This window comes from Ochotona princeps, chromosome 14 (assembly GCF_030435755.1).
Source record: "Ochotona princeps isolate mOchPri1 chromosome 14, mOchPri1.hap1, whole genome shotgun sequence".
Lineage (NCBI taxonomy): Eukaryota > Metazoa > Chordata > Mammalia > Lagomorpha > Ochotonidae > Ochotona > Ochotona princeps.
Genome location: NC_080845.1, coordinates 14,165,523 through 14,179,593, shown reverse-complemented (window position 1 = coordinate 14,179,593; position 14,071 = coordinate 14,165,523). Strand labels below are relative to the sequence as shown.

The window sequence follows — 14,071 nt, the reverse complement described above, 5'->3', positions numbered from 1 at the left end:
TCCTGGTTCCTGGCTTTGGGTTGGCTCAGCTCCAGCCATTGCAGCTGCTTGAGGAGTGAATCTATGGATGGAAGATCTTTCTCTCTATTTCTCCTCCTCTCTGTATATCTGACTTTCCAATTAAAAAAAGCTAAAAATACATAAGTAAATAAATCCTATAAGTAAATAAATAAATAAATATATAATAAACAATTTATAATAAATAAAAGTAAATAAATCTTATAAGTAATTGATCTTATGTAAAAAAATACATAGTAAATAAATAAAAAGAATCTGACTCAGTATAATTAAGCAAGTGAAGGGCAGAGCCCAGAATCTATCCAATTTTGCCTGTTTTGAAATCTTTCCTCCCTCCAACCAAAGAAGCTCTCTAGCCTGGACAGACAGACACAGGCTGCTCCTACACAGCCTTCTGCCATGTACTATTCGCGAGCTAGCAGCTTATCTCCCAACACCTATCTTTCCTGTTGTAAGGGAGAGGTTGTTATTGTCTCTGTTTCTCTGGCTGCTTTGACCAGGAAGTCACAGAGTCTAGGACAACACAATTCTTGCCAGTGATCTGCTGAAGCAGTTGTTTATAAACTTACTTGCTTTGTGTACAGAAGAATTCATGTTTGGAATCCCCATACATGGAACAGCCATCATAGCACGTTCTCTGCTCCTCACCTTTGCCTCGCTGGGAGGGTTTCTGGGGCTCTGCTGACACCCCAAGCTCCTCCAGGAAACAAAGTCTGATGCATTCTGACACCTCATTTATGAATGAGGATGTTGGGGATAAATGTCAAAAAGGGACTGGCTTAGGGCCCAGAGCAGTAGCCTAGTGGCTAGACTCCTTGCCTTGTATGTGCTGGAATCCCATATGGGTGCTGGTTCTAATTCTGGCTGCTCCACTTCTCATCCACTTCCCTGCTTGTGGCCTGGGAAAGCAATTGAGGATGACCCAAAGCCTTGGGACCCTGCACCATGTGGGAGACCCGGAAAAGCTCCTGGCACCTGATTTCAGATCAGTTCAGCTTTGGCCATTTTGGCCACTTAGGGAGTGAATCAGCGGATGGAGGATCTCCCACTCTGTCTCTCCTCTCTGAAAATTTGACTTTCCAGTAAAAATAAATAAATCTTAAACCAAACCAACAAACTAAAAACCACTGACAGAACAGGGACAAGAAACTACATTTTATGTTCTTCTTTGTGCACAATGGTCAAGTGATAAACAGATCCTAGGTGTATGCAGGCCTGTCATTCAGGGAACGGCTGGATGGCAGATGCTTTCTTCTGGAATGCAAAAAGAAGTACTAATAGTGGCCAATATTGTTGATTAATTCCTGTGCTGCCAAGCACAACGATAAGAGCTTTGCTTGCATTATTGCATTTAATATCCCATCAGTTTAAGATCTCATCATGCAGATAAGAAAGCGGAGTCTTAACTCTTCAGCACTGGGTGACTTAGCTAAAAAATGGCTTTGGTAGGATTTAATCCGCGGGCCATTGTGCTCCAAGCCCAGGGCTAAACCAGTCTGCCTAGTCTTCCTAAAAGCAGCTATAATCCCAAGAAGGCTCGAAGCTTGTTCATCTTTGCTAACATTTCGCTCCCATCCTGCCAAGCTCATAGCAAATGCTTGGCACGATCATATACCTCATTTTCCTCACCATGACCACCAATATGCAGGGTCTCCGGTACAAATAAGCTCCCCCTATCCTCTCTCCAACAAATCTACATGCGTCCACAGACACACGCGGGTACGCATTCATGCATAATGCATGATGCTGTCGGCGGCTCAAATCCTGCTAAATTGAGATTCAGCCAGCTGTTGGGTCTGGAGACACCTCGGTGGCTGCGTCATTAGCTGAACTCTGAAAGCCATCATTACTGCAGCCACTGTATCTGAGTCACCAAGACCCGGAGCAGGTAATAGAATTGCAGGGACACATAATAAAAGGGCAGGGGATGGGACTCTGGCTGGAAAGGGGGACTATCTGTTACCCAGTCCTGAAAGGTGATATGTAAACAAGCAGCCCTAGATCCCTGGCTGGCACTTCCGTAGAGTCCCTCGGCACAGGATAACAGACGGCCCAATTATAACCTCCACACTCCGAGGTTTCAAAGGCAAAGAGGGAAAAAAATCAGTGAAATTAATTTAACGTGGACCCATTCATGTGCGTGTATATATTCCAGAGTTCTAGGAGATACCCTAGAAGACTGGCTCACCTTTGTCTCCATCCAGTAGCTTTTCCCATAACAGCAGTGGGAGGGGTGGGAATCAAAACCCAGAGACATAGGCAAAACTGTCCCTGGCATCTCAGTGGAGCAGCGCGGATCACGGCCAGGGCTGGAAAGCCCTCCTGTCTGCCTTTTACGGCATAAATGATAGGGTGTCTGTCTTGCAGCTATTCAGACTGCTTTCCATAAGAGGGCGCCCTGGTGCAGGGTGAGTTGGGTACTGAGTTGGGCTTGGGTTCCAACGCACAGTGAAGTAGCATGGTGGTGCATCCACCTGTATGTAATTAGCAGGGAGGAGTCAAAACTAAATCTGGTGAATGACACTAAACCACCAGAAATCTGCCTCCTGTGAGTTTCACAGTCCATGTAACCCTCTATATGTCTCCAAGATTCCCTTTATCATAAGGCGAGCATGTTAATTAAGGTTTGGGGAAAAGCAGGCAGTTCTTCTCAGGCTCAGTGCTGAGATGCGAAGCACTTGTCTTGTTTGATTATTTTCGTGAACTTCTCGCCTTTGTGACTGACTTAGTCCCATTTTACAGGTGGGGGTGAAAAAGCAAGGCTCAGAAAGATGTGGTTATTTTGAATACAGAAGGCGAATTGCCTGCCACGCAGCAGTGTCACAATTGAAAAATCTGTGTTCTTTCCCCACGTCACATCTCCTAACTAATGCTGTTTCCACCTCTGGCTTTCTGTGATTCTATGTTCAACACAGCCCTGATGATCAGGGCAGCCAGGGGAGCCGGGGAATACTGTGTTACGTATATTAAAGAGCAGGGGTCCAAACCATAGGAGTGAATGATTCTGTTCGAAGGAAGAAGCCGGTTGGGCAGAGGCACTGGTGAAGCTGACTGGATGTAGAGCTCGTCCTCCAAGGAGGTTAATGAGAGGTAATCCTGAAAAATCATTGTCCAGTAAGCCTGGTGTCAATATTTAGTAAAATAATTGGATGATTGTGCCCAGAGAACATCTGTGAACATCTGCGGGATAATGGAATCGCAAGCGATAAGGAACACCGGAGGTTCATGTGGAACAAATCAAGCTGTACAACTTGACAGCTTTTCCTGACCAAATCAGAAAATTAGTGGATGAAAGAGATTTAGTAAAGGTTGTGGATCTGAACTCCAGTAAAATATTGAATAACAGTGGCATGTGATGTCCAACTTGCCAAATGAATTCAAACTGTTTCTGATCCAAGCTGTGTTGTGTAGATTAGTGTTTTACTGAATCTGGCCGGAGAATAGAGCCATCAGGTAGTGGCAGAGAGGATGGCTCCAAGGGGCAGGGCCAGGGACTTGGTCACCACGTGTGCCATTTGGAAGGCAATGACAGAACAGGCAAGGGCAACAAATGCAGACTTCTGTGAAGCAGCGGGAGGCACTGCAGCATCAGAGGCAGGGGTATTTTATGGACAATCTGAATAACACAACCTCTTGGAAGAGCAAGTGGCATTATCTCACCAACTTCAGGGTCCCAAGTTCGCTGAGGAGGAACTGAGCGTCAAGAGGAATGGCTTCCCACACAGATACGGTTCGAACACAGATACGTCTGTTTTACTGACTTTCATTTTTAAATTTACTTATATGAGAGAGGAAAGAAACAGAGAAAGAGGGAGGGAGAGAAAGGGAAGAAGAGAAGGAGAGGAAGAAGGAGAGAAGCAGAGAGAAGAGAGTGAGAGAAAAAAATTCTTACTCATTGACTCACTCTTTTTTTTAATATTTATTTTTATTTTTACTGGAAAGTCAGATATATAGAGAGGAGAAGAGACACAGAGGACGACCTTCCCTCTGATGATTCACTCCCCAAGCTGTTGCAATGGCTGGAAATGAGAGCCAATCTGAAGCCATGAGCCCGGAGCCTCTTCCGTGTCTCCCACGTGGGTGCAGGGTACCAGAGTTTTTTTGGGCTGCCCTCTACTGCTTTCCTAGACCACAAACAGGAAGCTGGGCTGCTGAGATTAGAACCAGTGCCCACACGAGATCCCAGTGTGTGCAAGGGGAGGACTTTAGTCACTAGGCTACTGCACCAGGTCCCTGGTTCACTCTTTAAATGCATAAGGCTATTTCCATCACTGATTACAACCCACATCTCCAGCCTGGTTGGCAGGAACTCACTAAATTATCACTATGGCCTTCAGGGGCTATATAAGTAGGACTCTGTAGTTAGGGGAAAAATCAAACTCAGGTACTCCATTGTGGAATGTGGGCATCCTTACTGCTAGGCTAAATGCCTGCTCCAGATCTACTTGCTTTTGGGATCAACAGTTCTCAAACTCTGGTGTATATCAGAATTATTAGAACCTGAGGTAATGCTGGGAGTAAGGTCCCACCCTTAGCATTATGTCTCAGAAAGTCTGGAGTAAGGCCTGAGAGAAGTTTCAGCAAAATCACAGGTGAGTCTGATGTTGCTAGTGCAGTGATCCCACTTAGAAAACCACTGCCCTGGAGAATCCAGATGGCAGAGCAGGGTAAGGGCACATGTAAACGAATGGAGAAACATTAGCCAGTGTGAAGCAGAGAGGGCACATCCCAGGAACTAGGAGAAGACAGAACAACAGCAGAGGGGTACCTGGAGACCGACAGACACAGGAAAGCAGTGGACACAACGGTGTGGTGTTGCAGTGACCGACGCCCCAGTGGCATTCAGTGAGTGGCATTCACTGAATTACAGTGGCAATCAGAACTCCACCAGCAACCAGGTGGGAAGGGACTTTCACCAGGAGCTCAGGAGGTGAACCCAGATAAAGAACTGTCCATCCTGCTGGTCTGTTTGATTTGACAGGAGCAGAGACAGAGCAGCAGATCCCAGACAGCCAGTGTGGGAACAGGGTGGATTTCACAGTCCAGTCAGCCCCCTAGAGCTGTACCAGGTTTTGTTTAAGGTGGCAAAGGCTATGGACAGTACCATACATGCACTGAGGTGGGAGTGAACTCATTTCTGGACTGCAACAAAATGGCATCCTACAGGTTCCATCCCAAGATAGGTCCAGGTAGCCCTCAGATCTGATGGCACATCAGGCGACATTTTGCACAGTGTGGCAAGGAATTTAACACTTCAGGGGACAACAGTGAGCTGCGCATGCACTGACCTTGGCAAGAAAAGTGCATTGCACTGGTCCCACAGGAAAATAATACTGACTGTGGCATTGTATGGGTCAAAATAGGTCCATGTGACCCTCAGATCTAACAGCCAACAGGTTCTGGCAAAGTCAGCACCACCAACAACCTAGTTATATAGTACTCCTGGTGTCTCCCTAATCTTGGGACCTGCTCTAACCAGAAGTGGGAGAAAGATTGTACGGACAACAGTGCAGCCTCAGCACGGGATCACAGGAGGAGGAGAGTGGTGAGCCAGGAGCTGGGGCAATGGAGACCATGGTAGAAATCTAACATAAGAACCCAGACCTGGAACTCGTTGGAGGGAACAGCACAAGTGACTGCAAATAAATAGCCATGTGCCAACTGCAATAAGTAAAACTGAACTGTCACTTGTGGGTGACACAGCTTAGAAACCTGCTCCAAGGAGAAGACTCTGCGAACCAGAGGTACAATGACCAAGAACAAAAGAAGAGACAAAGGCACAAGGGATATTAATGAAGAGTCCCCTGCAGGGGAGCAAAACCCTTTGCCAACCCCAGAGTTAACTGAGAAAGACATCGAGAACATGGGGGGTACAGAATTCAAAACACTTGTTATAAACCTCTTTATCAACAACAAGAAGCACGTAAAGCAGGCATTCAAGGAATTTAAGGAATATGTCACACTGGAAATGAATCAAATGAAAGCTGATGTATCAGATATGAAGAATACAATGGAGCAAATTAAAAGTACGGTGGAGAGTCTCCAAAATAGAATGAAGGAGGAAGAAGAAAGAATCTCAAAATTAGAAGATATTTTCTATCACCAGGGGGAAGCAAACAAAAAGCTGGCAGCAGAGCTGGATCAGGCCAAAAAATGTACTCAAGAATTGAAAGACACTATTAAAAGGCCAAATATAAGAGTTATGGGAGTTGAAGAAGGTGCAGAAAGAGAAGCTGGGTTTAAAAATGCATTTAATGGGGCCCGGCGGCGTGGCCTAGCGGCTAAAGTCCTCTCCTTGAAAGCCCCGGGATCCCATATGGGCGCTGGTTCTAATCCTGGCAGCTCCACTTCCCATCCAGCTCCCTGCCTGTGGCCTGGGAAAGCAGTTGAGGACGGCCCAAAGCCTTGGGACACTACACCCGCGTGGGAGACCCGGAAGAGGTTCCTGGTTCCCGGCATCGGATCGGCGCGCACCGGCCCGTTGCGGCTCACTTGGGGAGTGAATCATCAGATGGAAGATCTTCCTCTCTGTCTCTCCTCCTCTCTGTATATCCGGCTTTCCAATAATAATAAAATCTTTAAAAAAAAATGCATTTAATGAAATAAGGGAAAATTTCCCTAATTTGGAGAAAGACTTGGGAAACAAGATGCAGGAGGGGCACAGAACTCCCAACAGGGTTTGACCAAAAACGATCTTCACCAAGACACATGATCTTCAAGCTCTCTTCAATTAAACATAAGGAAAAGATCCTTAAATGTGCATGTGAAAATAATCAGTTGACATGTAAAGGAATGTCAATTAAACTCACAGGAAACTCTATAGGCCAGAAGAGAATGGAGGAACATATTCCAGATTCTAAAAAGCAAAACATTGTCAGCCCAGGATAACGTACCCAGCAAAACTTTCCTTTGTCTTTGAAAATAAAATAAAATCCTTCCACAGTCAACAAAAATTAAAAGAATATACCTCTTCCAAACCTGCCCTACAAATGATACTTCAAGATGTTCTCTTGACAGAGAAGAGTAACAGTGCCCACCAAAACCAAAGACAATTGCAAAGAACATCCCAGTAAAATAACAACAGAAGACTAAACCAATGAACTGCCCATTCCTAAAATGACAGGACCAAATTAACACCCATTCATACTAACCCTGAATGTCAGTAGATTAAACTAACGAATCAAACATCACAGATTAGTAAACTGGATTAAAAAACATAACCCATCTATTTGTTGCCTACAGGAGACACATTTCACCTACAAAGATCAGCGGAAATGATATCTCATGGATTTTGATTTTTTGGTTAGTTACATCTCTTCAAAACACTGTCTTCTGATTAAATTATTCAATGACTCATAGGTCATACAGTAGCATCATTTTCTGCAAGAAGGTTCTTGATTTTCTTTTTTGTTTCTTCAGCGACACATTAGTCATTCAGTAGCATGTTATTTAACCTCATGGTGTTGTTAATTTCTTTTTTCTTCCTGTTGTTGATTTTGTTTTGTGGCTCTTCATTTAAGGAAATGTATAATAGCTGTGTAATGGAGACTATCATATCCAGATTTAAGGATACAATGCATTATTCATCTCTACTTCCAGACAAAGATGAACTCCCAATGAAACTACTATATCTTGAATAGGATGCTGGACTCTCTGCCATTGTCCATGCGCACAATGATGGGACATATGACTGTGTATGAAGAACTATACTATAGTAATAATATAGGAGAACTCAGTGAGGGGGGAGGAAATTGGGGAGGGGATAAGGGAAATATCAGGGCCTATGGAACTGTATCATAAAAATAATAACAACTAGAAAAAAAGTTCATCTGTTAAAAAAAAAAAAAGAGAAGAAAACCACTGCCCTGGACCCACCATGATGGCTCAGTGGCTGAATCCTCACCTCAACACAGCAGGATCCCATATCGGTGCTGGTTAGTGTCCCAGCTGCTCTATTTCCCATCTAGCTTCCTGCTTGTGGCGTGGGAAAGCAGTAGAGGACAGTCTAAAGCCTTGGGAGCCTGTACAATGTGGGATACCCAGAAGAAGCTCCTGGCACCTGGCTTTGGATCAGCTCTGTTCCGGCCATTATGGCTACTTGGGAAGATGGAAGATTTTTTTCTCTCTCCATCTCTTTGTAAATCTGCCTTTTCAACAAACATAAAATAATCTTGAATAATAAAAAAGAAAACCACTGCCCTATTCCACATAACAATTTGCATTTGGTTCACCTACAGATCTTGTTAAAAATGTAGATTTCTTGGGAATAAAGAAGGCTACATGCTTAATAAGCTCGCAGATAGTGGCCATGATGTGAGATTTTATCACAGCTTGAGTAGCAAACACCTATGATATGAAGTTGGGAAGTGATAGAGTTATACAGACAGTACTACAATTACCCAGAAACCCCAAAATAAAGAGAACAAAGAGAAAAATGAGCTCTATGAAGGAATTTATTTGAGGTATAGAAGGGACATGACTTGAATTCCATATATGTCTTTTCAATCACTTTGGTATTGGAGAAATCTCTTTATTGTTAGTAGGTGTTATCCGTTGAGGATCAATGTTTTGATTACTATTTGTAAAAAACAGAAAAGTCAAAGCAGTGCCTGAAGACGTGCTTCTTGACTTGTGTGACCCATGTCTTGTGTGAACAGTCATGTGGACAAGTGTTCTCTGAATGCAAGGATAACTAGTCTCTCTCCTCTGATGACAGGCTATATACCTCCTTCTACACACGAGCAGAACCCAGTGCACTCCGCTCTGGCAAAATTTTCACTGGACTCTGCGCTGATTTACAGTGTTTTTATCAGCAGGAAGTTCTAGAATCACTTCTTCACCAAACTTAAAATCAAAGTTCACCTTCTGTGTTAGTTATCCTGTATGTTTATTAACTTACTGCCACTTGTCTCAGGTCATTTATTGAGGACAGATGGGGCTTAAAGCTAACCTGATTAAATAAAGGCTCCTGCCCAGCCTCCTTCTGAAACATTTGGGAAACTCGAGAGAGAAATCAAAGGGAGACTATTATATACCTGTAGGAACATCAGAATGAAATGGCTAATTACTGCTGTCATCATTATTATTATATCCTAAAAGCAGTTAAACAAAAATTCTGCTATTTTAGGACCTTGTAACAAAGGGAACTCCACAAAAATTTCAAGCTGAATCAGTTCCTTTCATTCTCCCCACAATCTCTGTGTGACCTCCTGCCACGGTCTGAATGGGCCCCCAAAATTCAAGTGTTGGAAACTTTCCTCTAGTGCAACATTCTTGGAAGGTGGGTGTTAAGTCATGAGGCTCCAACCTCATTGATGGCTCAGTATCATTATAGGAGGCTAGTGCTTTGTTTTTCCTCCTTCTGTCTCGCTATGTGAGGATACAGTATTCCTTTACACTGGAGGACACAGCAGCTCCAGAGAGGAGACCAGATGCCTCACTCAACACCAGACCTGCAACTCCTTCATTTTGCACTCCAGAGTCCCCAGAAATAAGAGCAATGAATTTTGTTCTTTGCAAATTACCCAGACTGGCATTTGCTACAGCACTGCAGAGTGGACTGACATATCTGTCATCTACATTTAATGTTACTTAGAACATATTTTGAATTTTCACCATTTTCACTTTCTAACTTGAGCGCATGCACACACACATACATACTCCTAGCACAACAGAAAATTGTAAATATTGATCGATTTATCAGGTTTATTAAACTCCAGGAAAGTCATTACTCTAATTGCTCATTTCCTAAACTTCTGAGTTGATTTTTCCCAAAATACCATTTACATTTAATCAAGGTCATGGTTCTTTCTGGTCAATATCGGGTCCAGTCTTCTTCCATGTCCAGCTGGGTCAATAATTAATGTTTTCATTTATTTAACTTTTCATTCATTTTCTCATCTTCTCAACAATGGCTGAGCTCAGCTATTACATCATCTATTTCACCATTCATTCACCACTTCATTAATCCTTTCATACAATGATTCATTCATGTTTGATTGTATATAAATTAATCATACAGACACATGCATATACATAAAAATATTCACCTCATTTTCACTCACGTATAGGTGTCTTTCATTCCCATGTTCATCCATTCACTCACAATGCACTGCATAAACACAACTCTTGCTAAATATTCACTCAAAGCATGTATCTGACGTATTCTAAGAGAGGTTGCAGCTCTGGAGAAATTAAAACCAATCCAGAGGACAGAGCCAGATGCTGGGAGGTAAGGTGGAGTGGAGGAGGGCAGGATGCCGGAAGGAGAACTCAGTCATAATAAGTGCGTGCCTGCATTGTGCTTAGGAGTTCACATGTATTATCTTACCAAATGATCCTTCCCCTTTTAATAGATGGCAAAGCCACATTTCCTCAATGAACGGATATTGCTGCGATGTGAAACAAGGCATTCTCATTCTGCTCTCCAAGCTCTTAACCACTGTTTTGTATTCCACAACAACATCACCAGTGACCTTAGTTTAGACTGGCATTTCTGGGATATAGTGTGGGAACAATCAAATTAGAAAGCATGAGACACAAATGAAAAGCAAGCAAGTGGAGATGCTAAGTGTCTACCAGGAAATTTGTCCTTTCACAGGAGGGAGAATAATTTATAATTTTGTCTGAGACACAGTGCCAGCAAATCTCATGAGCACAGACAGGTGTCTCTGTCTTTGTAGGTTTTACTTGTATTCATTTCAATTGTCCCCTCTGTGGTTGTAAACCATTCCGTTCACTTCTATAGACACTAGGAGGACCCAACACAGCTCCTGCCATGATGTAGTTGATCAACTAATACTTGCAGAAGGAGTGTCAAATGATCTAAACTGGATTTGCACATTGCCCAAAGTAGCATTTTGCAGAAAAGAAAGAAATCAATTGAGCAGTGCCTTCTATAAAGCAGCCTGCAGGACCAATTGGATCCTGGAAGTCTGGTAACACCGATGGAATGACTACAATAACAAGAACAATAAACTATGTCAATATCAATAAGAATAGTGTAGGTCCAAGCATAGGAAAATAATAAATTTACGTATAACCATGCAGAAGGATCAAAGTTGAAGACATGAATAGGCAAGTAGCATTATCTTAGAGTAGTCAGGAAATTAGCCATAGCAAATGCAGACCCAGAGGGCAAACATTACATGCCTAAATTTTTGGATGTTTGTACAATTTTCTGGTGATTTGCATCAGTCCAGGAGCCTCAGCAGAGAAAACAATCTTAAGGGGGTGGAGAAAATGAAGATTTTATCTTCAGTGGGGTGAATTTTATTAGTACTATTAATAGTCTGTTTTGCAAAAAAGCTCATTAGAAGCTCACCGGGGCTCTCAAAAGTGTTGGGCACCCTTTGTAATTATTCATTCGGATTCCTCTCTAGATTGCTTGATGCAGCCTGAGCTTTGGATCCAGTAAAGGTGCTTAGGCAGGACATGGATTGTGGTTCACCTGCCATTTGAATCCAGAGCCAGATACTGGCACTTCAAGTACCACATATTGTTGAAATGAAGAGAAGGGATGTGGCAGGTGGTCAATGCTAGTAGATATTTTGATATATATTTTTCTTAGTACAACAAACAGATAAATGAGAGGATCGGAACCTCAAGTAGCTTTCACAAGTTTGCACAGCTAGTTACCGGCAGTGCCAGCTTCCAACCCCCAAGAAGTCTACTCCAATGCTCATGTTCTTTCTGCAGTAACATGTTGCCCCCAATGTGGGGGTTTCTTTTATACAGGAAGGGCTTTTTCACTTAAGGTTGGCAACCTATAATTAAGGGAGAAAAGGAAAGGATAGGAGGATAAAGGGAAAGGAGAAAGAATCATTTCATGCCAGTTTCAGACACAAAGATCATTCCCTAGCTGACAGCTAAGCCCACAATCACTGTGGAGTTTTATTAAGGAGCAAGAGTCGTAGGAGAGTGAAGTGACAGATTTAAAATTAACTTGCCAAACTCCCCATCAATATTATGACAATCCCCAAGTACCAGTTCAGAGACCCCAGAGCACCAACTTGACAATATTAACATAACGTTGTTGGAACAAAAGCTTACCCTCTGTCTTTTCAAAGGAGGCTAATTTGGCGGAGACAGGCATTTGTCTTTTCTGGCACATCTGTGCCAGGTCTGTGGGTCAACCGGGCAGTAGGTGTTTCATAAGCTCCCATTATGCTTTCTTCTGCCTGGGGACTATCCCAAATAGGGAATACTTAAGATGAGTGTGTCTCCCTTTAAGAACTTATTCAGTACATGAATATCAATGCTCCACATACTGGACACTTTCTGAACATTAACTTGAGGTTTTGTAGTCATTATATTTAGAACAAGGGTCCAAGGAAACTAACCCACAACACATGCACCTTTGTAGTTATATACTTTTTCTATCGTTCTTTTGGGCTTACCACTCTGTGTCACTCTTTCCCTTCACCTAACAACCTCTTTCTCATACTTCACATCTCAGCTGATAAATTAATTCCTGGGAAATCCTGCTCCACACAAATCTGCTCTCACAGGATCCAGGTTTCCACTCACAAATAAATCAATCTTTTTAAAAATATGCACATTTACTGCAACTATCAGGATCTCTTTGGGTCTCCATTATCCTGAACAGTAGCTACAGCTGGTCAGTATGGGATGTTATTGAAGGAATTAATGAACAAAATGATTTAACAGGTGAACTCACAGAAGCTTCTCTGGCTCCCAACTTCCTCCCTCCTTTCCTGTTGTCCAATCTTTCCTGCCTTTCAACTTGCTAACCAAATTATCACTGAGTGTACATGAACAATGCCTTGAGGATGAAGGGAAATAGCTAGTGTATACTGAGTCACTACTGTTTTTCAATTGCTTTAAACACTGTTTACTAATATTAAGACAACTGCCCAAGTGGTAGTTAACGTGTTCATGTTTTAGGAGAGGTCAGGTGAACTGACACAGGTTACACAACTATTAGCTGCAGAGTTTGAACTCAATTGTTAGATCCACCTGAACACAAAGCTTTAGCCTCCCCCTTAATCTAAGTTATTGCCAAAGCTTTGCAAAGGGAACCTGAACTATACGATGGCAAACACTAAGGAACAACTATGCTAGACGGAGCTTCCCAGTCTGTGAAGAGCTCCTGAAGGTTCTCCGTTCCAGAAAATCTCATGTACTTTGCCTATGACCGAAACCAAAAATATCAACCTTCAACTTATGGCTACAATTTTTTGAGAGCTTTGTTGAGTTATGTAGATGCTCTTTGCTAGTTTCGGAAATTCCCAATGAGGAAGAGCCCAAGATAGTCCGAATCTGTAGAAGGGGAGGTTGGCATTAAAGAATCACAGAAACAGCAAGTTAATTTAGGGTTTCACAGGTATTTCAGAGAAACCATAGTATGAGGACTAGACAATTTATTTTTTCTTCTTATTTCCACCAAGAACGAAATATAGGCTGGTGTGGATAAATGATCAAGACTGCACTGACAAAATGAGGAACTGAATCCGTATCCTTGTGGTATCAAAACCTGTATGGTTCTTCCTTTCCCCTCTTCTTGTGAGTAATTCTGTCATAAAACTACTAGTGGAACTCGGGGAAATCTCTCGCCCTTTAGACCTCAATATCTATACATGCAGAATGCGTGTCACTTTGGCTCTTGCCCATAAACTTGCTGTGAGCAGGCACCAAACCACAGTTGAATAAAAGCAATAAGTTTGAGCTTTCCACAGCCCATGGGGGTGACCGTAATTCACAATAAAGTATTACACTATCAGAAGAACAAAGGAGGGGAGCTCTCATAGGATCCATACATTTTAAAAAGGACATCTAAATGCTAATGATCTGATCTGATAAGTTTATGCTGCATATACATATTGAAGTATTATCCTTCCTCTATAAAAATGTATAAATATTACATGTTAGTTAAAACATTCAAATAATTTTTTAGAAAAGAATGATAGAAAATTTGAAGCAATTTGCTGAATGGTCCAAAAATACTGGCTCTGTTTACAGCAATTACTATCATTAATCATATGTTAGACAGTGTTGTATTACAGACTAGGTTATTTGTTAGCCTGTTGCATAT

General features: G+C 42.4%; 1 protein-coding gene across 4 annotated transcripts in view; it reads right to left on the bottom strand.

The window, feature by feature from the left end:
* The window catches only part of ASTN2 (astrotactin 2), a 980,906-nt gene that overhangs the window by 333,272 nt on the left and 633,563 nt on the right, over positions 1-14,071 (bottom strand). Inside the window, exon 1 of one of the 4 annotated variants that reach the window (XM_058672828.1) lies at positions 588-683. The exons of the other annotated variants lie outside the window; for them this stretch is intronic. Coding sequence (XP_058528811.1) covers positions 588-631 — 44 coding nt within the window. The 5' untranslated portion in view covers positions 632-683. Of the gene's footprint in view, positions 1-587; positions 684-14,071 lie in introns of those variants that run through there. 4 annotated transcript variants of the gene reach the window in all.